At 53.5% G+C, this 9,342-nt stretch overlaps 1 protein-coding gene across 1 annotated transcript; it reads right to left on the minus strand.

The window, feature by feature from the left end:
- Positions 1-3,788: 3,788 nt before the first annotated feature.
- Positions 3,789-6,002, minus strand: MESP2 (mesoderm posterior bHLH transcription factor 2). The gene is made up of 2 exons (XM_027089285.1): positions 5,172-6,002; positions 3,789-4,334 (listed from the first exon to the last, which is right to left on the minus strand). Exons 1-2 carry the CDS (start codon positions 6,000-6,002, stop codon positions 4,065-4,067), a joined length of 1,101 nt encoding a protein of 366 aa, XP_026945086.1. The 3' UTR covers positions 3,789-4,064.
- Between the last annotated feature and the right edge of the window lie 3,340 nt (positions 6,003-9,342).

The following is a 9,342-nucleotide window of genomic DNA, read 5'->3' on the forward strand; positions in this document are numbered from 1 at the left end:
GCGCCAGCGGGCCTGGGGCCAGGAAGGCTCCTCCACGCTCCACTGCCTTCCGCATATCAAAGGGTGGGGCGGGCCAAGGGGTGGGACCAGCCTTGGATATGGGTCCCTCCACCAACCAGGAGGCTCCCCCCAGCCCAGCATCTCCGGACCAGCCCTTCCTGTCGCCAGGGCCCAGCTGCCGGCGGCTGGCACTTGACCTTAGGGGGACCAGAGGGCAGGCGGCCCCCTCAGGTGGTCCCCACTGGAGGAAGGACCAGCACCGCCATCTAGGGTCCCTGGGGGAGCCAGGTAGGAGAGTCAGCAGGGACCCTAGTCTCGGTGCCTGGCACTGGGCTGTGTTTATGCGCATTATCTCATTTGGTTTTCAACAGCCCCAGGAGATAAGGACTGTCTTTATCTCAGTTTTGCAGATAAGGAAACCGAGGCACGGGGAGGTTAAGACCCCACCTCTAATGCCCGTGCATGAGTGGAAGCTGGCCCTGCATTTGGGGCTACGGTAGTTAGGCACTCGTCACCTGACAGCTCACAGTGCAGGCATTCATGACTGCCTGTGGGGCTGGAGGAAATCGGTACCGAGGATGCAGCGAGGACATGCACAGCCAGAGACCTGCTTGCAGAACCTAGCTCAAGGTCGGATGCAGAACAGGAGCTGCCTAGAACTCTGACTGCTCATTCCCTATCCAGCGCTCCGTCTACAGGTAGGTTGACTTCTCACGGCCAGTGGGGGGCCCTGAGGATCAGCCAGAAGCAGCAGGGGCGGGGGGAGGGGCTCTCCCACCTCCCCACCCTCCAGGAGACTCCTCAGGAGGCACGTCCTCTGCACTGCAGGGTCATTGAGAAGCCCCGGGTGAGGTACTCGGTGAATGTCCAGTCTCTTATGGATGGTGACTGGGTCCCCAGGAAGGTGTAGGTGGACCAGTCATCCCAGGCAGGGCACCAGCATCAGCCCCTCTCCCTCCCCTGCCAGGCACTTAGCACAGAGGTGCAGCCAAGAGCAGCCTGTCTGGGATGGAGCCACACAAGAGAGTGAGGGGCTGCTGCTCCTGAGAGGCAGGGCTGAGCCTGCCCTCCCAGAGGGTGAGGACAGGGGTGGGGGATTAGCCCAAGCCCCCGGCAACTCCAGCTGGGGTGATAGCAGCCTTTTGCCTCTGCCTTTGCATCTCCCAGAGGAGCTGGGAGAAGAAGGCTGCCAAATTCCAGAAGATGCTCAGCTCTGGCTGGCCCTTGCCGTGGCCATCAGTGACTGGACCAAGGACTGAGCCCAGATAGGCGGGAGTCAAAGGAAGGAGATGGGCAGCTGTTCAGTTCCGCCTTAGGTGCAGGTGCCATGAGACTGTGGAGCCAAGTCCTTGCATCTTCTTGAGAAGGAGAGAGCACTGGACAGGGAGCCAGGGGCTTAATGTTCCAACCTAGCTGGAGGGCTAGAGAAAGTTGCTCCCCTCCCTGGGCCAGTTTCCTCAGCTGTAAAACGAAGGAGCAAAAAATAGCCATTGCTCCCAAACCTGGTTGGACCTCGGCTCCAGGTTCCCAGGTCCCGGCCCGATGCACTGAATCGCACTCTCAGGGTGGGACCCTGGAACCAGAGGGCTCAACATGCAGTCAGGTGAGGGAACCACCAGACTGGATCATCTCTAAGGTCGTGTGATTCTATTCAGCTATTATGTATTGAGCAATTACTACGTGCCAAGCCTAAGAACCCTGAGAGGTAGGGTCTATTATTGTTGCCACTTCACAGCTGAGGAGACTGAGAGTCAGGGAGGTTTTGTTCGTTTTTTGTCTTTTCAATTTTTTGGCCGTGCTGTGCGGTATATGGGATCTTAGTTCCCCAACCAGTGATTGAACCTGCGCTCCCTGCATTGGAAGCTTGGAGTCTTAACCACTAGAACGCCAGGGAAGTCCCCAGGGAGGTTTTGAAGCTTGCCCACAGTTACACAGAGAGTAAGAGCTGAATGAATGTGCAACCAGGGCAGCTGTGCCCGTTATCTGTCTCCCTGCTGCATGTAACCTTGTGTGAGCGTTTCCCATCCTCCGCTGTGGCAGGCAGCCCCTACAGAGGGTCCTGGGGTAGGAACCAGAACCCACTTCTAAAAGGTTGGGGGAAGAAGGCACTGCAGTGGTCGCCTAATCCAGCTCCTCTTTAAGAGATGGGGAAACTGAGGCACAGAGATGGAGTGACTTGCCTGGCGTCAAAGGGCATGTCAGCAGGCAGTGGGTCAGATGGGAGGCCCTGCATGTGGCAGCTCACTCTCTGGTCTTCCTCCTGCCTCTGCTCTCGCCCTGCACCGTTAACAGTGGCCTCCTGCCAGGCTCCATTTCTATAAGGCAGTCCAAAAGACCAAGAGTGGCTCTGACCAGCCCACCCCCTACCCTCCACCTTCACTGCCCCCTCCACCCAGGACACAGAGGCCAGATGCCTCCCCCTGCCGCCATGTGGGGCTCCCCACAACCCTACCTCCCAGCTCCTTTTCCAACTCAATTTGTCACTTTTCCCCTTCAGTCCTGGACTTCAACCACCTCTTTCAACTTGGCTCACGCTGTTTCTTCTGCCTACTCCTCTTGGCGAACTCCACACATCCTTCAATACTCAGTTCCAACATCCTGCAACTCTCCCCTCTCCGAGTCAGAAACAGAATGAGGTCACCACCACTGCTGGCTCCCAAGCCTATGGCAGCCTTTGCTAATGGATCATGGCGCCCTTTCCCCAAGATCCTGGAGGTGCCTCTTAGTCTTGCTCAAAGCCACATAAATCAATGCGGCAGGACTAATGGATCAGGTAACTCAAGAACGCAATAGCACTGTCAACCCCATCTCCCACCAGGCTGGCATATCCTCTTTGGTCCCAAAGTACCTTGTATAAACCCCCATCTTGACCTGGGCTCTGATCATTTCCTTCCCTGTAATTTACCCCATTAATCAGGGCACGTTTTCTCCAGCACCTAGTACTGGGTGTTGTGAGCTGAACTGTGTTCCCGCACAACTCTTGGTGAAGTTCTAACCCCCAGTATCTCAGAACGTGAATGTATTTGGAGATAGAGCCTTTAAAGAGGAACTTAAGGTAAAATGACTTCACGTGGGTGGGCCCAAATCCAATATACTGGTGTCCTTGTAAGAAGAGATTAAGACACAGACGCAGAGACTGGTCCATGGGATAACCATGCGAGGACACAGCAAGAAGGCGGGCATCTGCAAGCCAAGGAGAGAGGCCTCAGAAGAAACCAAACCTGCTGACCCCTTGGTCTTGGACTTCCAGTCTCCAGAACTGTGAGAAAATCAATTTCCGTTGTTTAAGCCACCCAATTTGTGGTATTGTCTTATGGCAGCCCTAGTAAACTAATACACTGGGCCTAGCACATGGGAGCCACTCACAAGCACCCTTTGGAAACAACTTCAGATAACTGTGAAAGAGCCCTATGGGTCAGCAGGAATGCACACAGGAGAATGCAAAAGGGCAATGGTGACGGGCTTCAGGCAAGTGAACAGGCCCGAACGTTAACTCACCTGTGTCGCCTGCACAGCAGGCCAGGTGGAGCCCCTGCGCAATAATTACTGTCGAACTGGCAAGTGAGGGCCTGAATTCCAGGAGGGGAAAGCAGCATGATTTGTTCCCTGCAGGATGGGAACGTTTTTCCTTTTCCAGAAGCAATAAAACCCCAAGTGGATAGAAGAAAAACAGACCAAACCAAATTTGGGTGTTTCTTTTGGTTTTTTTTTTTAAGAAGTACAAAATCTAAGCATATACTTTTCTTCCCACTCCCATCCCCACCCACCCCCAAGCCCACTCCCCCACCAGTCCCAGCCTGTCCAACCACTGTGGTCAAACAACCCATGTTACTGCAGCTCAGGTTGTGCTCTACAGAACACTGGTCGTTCTGGGGGGCATCTAGGAGTGGAGGGACTGCCCCAGCCCCGACTTCAGCCAGGGAGGCCACCCTTAGCTGTTTCAAACACTGCTTCCATGAAAGACATCACTTGGAAAAGGGATCCTTGGCTAAAACAAAGCCTGAATACTAGTGAAGTAGCAGGTGAGGAGGACACCCCACGCTACAGGCCTGATTCCAAGGCCATTAGTAGAAGATGCCCAGGTGAGTCCCCTCCAAATCTTCTTGCCAAAATTCAGGGTAGCCACTGAGCTGTAGGCCTGAGCTCTGGGGAGGGCTTTCATCACTGAGCTGGAAGGCGGGGCCTGGTCCCTGGTCCTCCGAGCTGGGCAGCACCTCTGCACTGTGGCTCCAGCATCCCCACTGGGTCTCAGGCTGGAGTCTCTGGCATGCTGGGCGGGGCAGGACAGGAGGGGTTTCTGGCAACAGACAAGGCTCTGGAGACATAGAGATTCCCTGAGAGAGAGAAGAGTAGCGGGTTAGTGGGCCACTGCCTCATGCCCTGAGATCCTGAACCTGGATGTTCCCCATAGTGTGGCTGGTAGCTGCTGAACTGCCCTGGTGCCATGGATCCAGTGAAGCAAAGTGGTTTAGAGTACAAGCTCTGGAGATATACTGCCAGGGTTCAAAACCCAGCTCTGCCACTCACTAGCTATGAGAACTCAGATAACCTCTTTTAGTCTCAGTTTTTTCATCTATAAAATGGTGATGATGATAATAAAACCTACTTCACAGGGTTGCTGGAGGGCTGATGAGTTAGTTAATTCATGTAAAATACCAAGAATCATGTTGGGCACACAGTAAGCATTTAATAAATTTTGGTTATTAATATGCTCTTTTATGGAAGCTTGAGGAAAGCATGAAGGTCACCAGATCCAAGCCCATCTACTTAGAAAGCCCCTACCCCCGGGGCAGCCAGGCCTCCCTCCCCCTCAAACCTTGATGGAGCACTTGCAAGGAATTTCCTGAATTACCTGAAGGCCCCTGCTACCTTCCACCCTGGACTCTGAAAGCAAGTCTGAAGATTCCCCCCTCTTCCACATGACTGTGAAGGCTTCTAGGTAGAGGTGGTGGTGGCCTTAACTTCCCAGGGCCCCCACCTCTTTCCCCAAGGAGGTTAGGGTCTTCTTCATCCTCCCTTCAGCTTTCCATCCCTAACCAGGGTTGGATTAGGTAAACCCGGGATCTAAAAAGCATAAGATTCTCTGCAGACTAGAGCTTACTCACCCCCTCCGTTTCCAATCGAAGCCTGGGGACCACTCCGAGGGAAGCGGAGAGAGCCTGGGCGCGTACCTGGTACACTGCAGCCAGCTCCATTGCGGGGGGCGAGGTCCAGGGCGTGGCCTGGTCCCGGGGCTCTGGGGGTGTCTGCGCTCCGGAACAGGCTTGGGGCGGCGTCCAACGAGCCGCGTCAGGGGCTCTCCCTTGGGACAGCTGCGGGGGCGACTGCATCCCGGGGCAGTAAGGGAGTGTCACCCAGGGACCCATATCAGACACCCTGCTCCCCAGGCGCTCGGGCGCCGCTAGGGCTCCGGGACAGACGGGCGGGGACCCCCAGGACACCACGGCGCTAGCGGCTGAGCCAGGGCCGCACCCTTGCGTCTGCGTCTGCGCCTGCGCGGGGCCGCCGTCGGGGCACAGCGGGCAGCCTCGAGGGAGCACTGCGTCGCTGTGCCGCCGGCGCCGGCGCTGCAGGCTCTCCTCGCTGAGGCCCAGCACGGCCGACAGGTGGCCGATGTAGCGGATGGCCAGACGCAGCGTCTCGATCTTCGTCAGGCTCTGGCCGGCGGGCGCCACGGACGGCGGCAGAAAGCGGCGCAGCTCGTGCAGGGCGCGGGCGAGCGTGCGCATGCGCAGCTTCTCACGCTCACTGGCGCTCTGCCGCTGCCCGCCTCCTGGCCGGCTCCGCGCACGTCCGGGTGCCATCGAGGCGGCCTGTGAGGCGCTGCGGGCAGGGGGCGCCGGCTGTGAGGGGCCGCGGGCACGGTCGCAGGGGCAGGAGCCCGACGAATCCGAGGAGGAGGCCGGGGACGTCGAGTCCGAGTGGCCGGTCCAGCCCCAACCCTGCGGGAAGATCCAGTGGTCGTGGCCGAGGAGGCCCTGCAGAGGAGGGGACTGGGCCATGGCCGGGGCTGCGGGCTCTGAGAGGCTGGGCCGGCCACCTCCAGGACTGAGCTTTTATCTGGACCAAAGGTGCGAGGTGGACCCCTGCCACGTTACAGAGAGGTGTCAAAACCCACAGAGCCCAGGGAAGGTCTGGGCAGGGGGTGTCCTGGGAAAGCGGGCCCATTTGCGGAGGTGTGGATTCTGACTCCTCGGGGGCTCTAATGGAGGCCCCTGCAGCCCGGGAAGTGTGGGAGGGACAATTCGCATCTGGATGGAGCTGCTAAGCTTCTCACTGTGTTCCCACCCACTCCGCCTCATCCACTGCTCCGGTGAGTGCCCGGGACCCTGACAGTGGTGGGCAGTGCCATCGTCTGGGGGCGGCCAGGCTGTCCCTCAAGTGACTCAAGGACCCCCGCAAAGAGTGGCCGCCTCCCTCATCACCACCCTCCGGGAGACTGTACCCAGTAACTCCCACCCAGTGCGTACAAGTGTGCTGGATAAGGCGTCAAGACAGACCCCGAGGGACTTGCTCACAGTGATGGCGGGAGAGGGGTTGGGGAAGGAGGGGACATACGGGTGGACCGTTACTGGGTTCCCAGAGCCCGCACTTGCTGCTTTGCTGAGTGACACCGAGAAAGTCATCTCACTGTCCACAGTTAGTTTCTTTCCCTGAGAAATAGTACAGAGCAGCCTGAAGAAGAGGCATGGAGTGTAGTGAGTGATGAAAATGGGGGAATGTGGGCCCCCAGGCAGGCCTGAGTCAGACCCTCTTTATTTGCTGTGTGACCTTGGGCAGTTCGGTTAACTCCTCTGAGGCTCAAGTTGCCTCATCCCTGTGGCAGTAAATAAAATACCCACCACCTAGGATGGTTGCTGGTACCAAGTGAAACCATCCATGGGACCACTTAGAATGAGCCTGGCAAGTGGGCTAAATGTTTGCTGCTACCATTTTATTTAGAAAGTACTTACATTTCAAGATGCTTGTAGGCATTATTTAATACATATTTATTTAGCAGCTGGTAAATGTCAGGCATACCAGAGTGAACAAGATAGTTGTGGTCTGTGCTCTCATGGGATTTCAGTCTTGTGGGAGAGAGGAGTAAACGTTATGTAATTAGTAGCTCCACCACTAGCTAGCTGTGTTGCCCTTGGACAGCTCTGAGCCTGAACTACAGCTCTTAAAACAGGAGTAGTAATTATAGTATCCGCTCACAGGACTGTTGTTATAGTCTTATAATATAACCTTTGATACAGTGAAGTTTAAAAGTAAAAGCTCCCACCCCTCAGCAATAATTACAGTTTAAAGGAGGTATCAGTGTTCTTCGTAATCTTCAGAGAAAAGGCTGAACTCAGAGGGACTGTCATGCTCTGGCCACAGAGGCGGAGAGGTCACAACTGGGTCTTGAACAATGGGTAGGACTTGGGTAGGGAGAGAGGCAGGTGGAGAGCATTCTGAATGTGGGAACTGCATAAGCAAAGGCCTGGCAGTGGGACTTCCCAGTGTGCTTCAGGAATGGTGTGCAAGGGCAGGGTGATGTGGAGAGCAGGAGCTCACCTTGGCTGGGGCCAGGCTGAGAAGTTGTATTTTACTGCCAAGGCAATGGGAAGCCAAATGGACTTTTCAGCAGAAGTGTGACATTAAAAAAAAAAAAAAATCAGGGGCTTTCCTGGTGGTGCAGTGGTTGAGAGTCCACCTGCCGATGCAGGGGATGTGGGTTCGTGCCCCGGTCTGGGAGGATCCCGCGTGCCGTGGAGCGGCTGGGCCCGTGAGCTGTGGCCGCTGAGCCTGTGCGTCCGGAGCCTGTGTTCCGCAACGGGAGAGGCCACAACAGTGAGAGGCCCGCGTACAGCAAAAAAAGAATCCGCCTACCAATGCAGGGGACATAGGTTCGAGCCCTGGTCTGGGAAGATCCCACATGCCACGGAGCAACTAAGCCTGTGCACCACAGCTACTGAGCCCGCGAGCCACAATTACTGAAGCCTGCGCACCTAGAGCCCGTGCTCCGCAACAAGAGAAGCCACTGCAATGAGAAGCCCACGCACCGCAACGAAGAGTAGCCCCTGCTCGCTGCAACTAGAGAAAGCCTGCGCGCAACAACAAAGACCCAACGCAGCCAAAAATAATAAATAGATAAATAAATTTATTTTAAAAAATTAACTTTATTACACAAATTACATAACTAATATGTTCTCTTTATAAGCAATGGAAACCTGACAGATAAAGCTGGAGTCCCTGTAACCCCTCTCCAAAGGTCATGTGTCCTTCCAGACTTGGTCCCTGTGCACTCACATAAACATATGTATCCTTAGAAAACACATAGTATAAATGAGGTAACATTATGGCAATTTGCCTGTAACTTGCTTTTTTTTCATTCAACAGCGTATCTGAGATCATTCCATGTCAGGATGTGTTTAGCTGACTCATAGTTGGTCTTAGTTGATTTAAATGTTCATCCATTTAAATCATAGTGGATAATTTTAACTGGAAAAAAAATTAAATGGCAGGAGGTACAAATAAACCTTCAATAATGAAATTACATCACTTTCTCCTCAGAACTTACTTTTTTAAATATTGGAGAAGATATGCCCAAGTTATTACTCTAACGTTATGACGAAGTAATAATTGACATTGAATAAGGTTGGTCAGGGCAACTGTTTTTAGTTTATTCTAGCTGCTGTGAATGAGGAGGGGACATATTTAATCTGTCCATCACACAAAAAGAAGGTGGAACCAATCAATAATGGCCTTGATTTCAAACAGGAAAGAAGCAATTAGTTATGCAATATTTCATGATCTGAAAGGTTTTAAACCAAAGTTAAAAAAATAATAATCCTTTCTCCTAAGGGGAGGGAGACTTAGAAAACAGTCAATCCCACACTTTTTACGATGAAAATAATGGCAAATCATTATTTGTCCAAGGCTGCACAGTACTATAAAGATCTTGACATATTGTACTATCAGGAAATTTATATATATTTAATTGACAGTTGTAAACAAGATTCATCAGTTTTCATGTATATTTCTTTTTAAAAAAAATTTATTAATTTATTTGGCTGTGCTGGGTCTTAGTTGCAGCATGTGGGATCTAGTTCCCTGACCAGGGTTGAAACCTGGGCCCCCTGCATTGGGAGCATGGAGTTTTAACCACTAGAGCACCAGGGAAGTCCCTCATGTATACTTCTTCATCTGGATTCTGAAGTGTCAGATTGCTGTGCTGTTGATACTGACTGTTCCAACTCACCCCTTTTCACTGCAGTATAATATTCCACGGAGTGCTCACACCATAGTCCCTTATTGATGTACCTTTAGCATGGTTTTAGTTTTTGCCAAAGAGTGCTGCCTTGTGCACAGGCAGCT

The sequence above is a fragment of the Aethalodelphis obliquidens genome, unplaced genomic scaffold (assembly GCF_003676395.1).
Source record: "Aethalodelphis obliquidens isolate GAN/ISIS:26980383/991018 unplaced genomic scaffold, ASM367639v1 scaffold65, whole genome shotgun sequence".
Taxonomy (NCBI): domain Eukaryota; kingdom Metazoa; phylum Chordata; class Mammalia; order Artiodactyla; family Delphinidae; genus Aethalodelphis; species Aethalodelphis obliquidens.

Bases quoted from the DNA above. Each gene is read 5' to 3' on its own strand.
- MESP2 (XM_027089285.1), bottom strand. From the start codon at position 6,002: ATGGCCCAGTCCCCTCCTCTGCAGGGCCTCCTCGGCCACGACCACTGG. The intron at 4,335-5,171 runs GTACGCGCCCAG...TCTCTCTCTCAG, and splicing joins AGCTGGCTGCAGTGTACCAG to GGAATCTCTATGTCTCCAGA.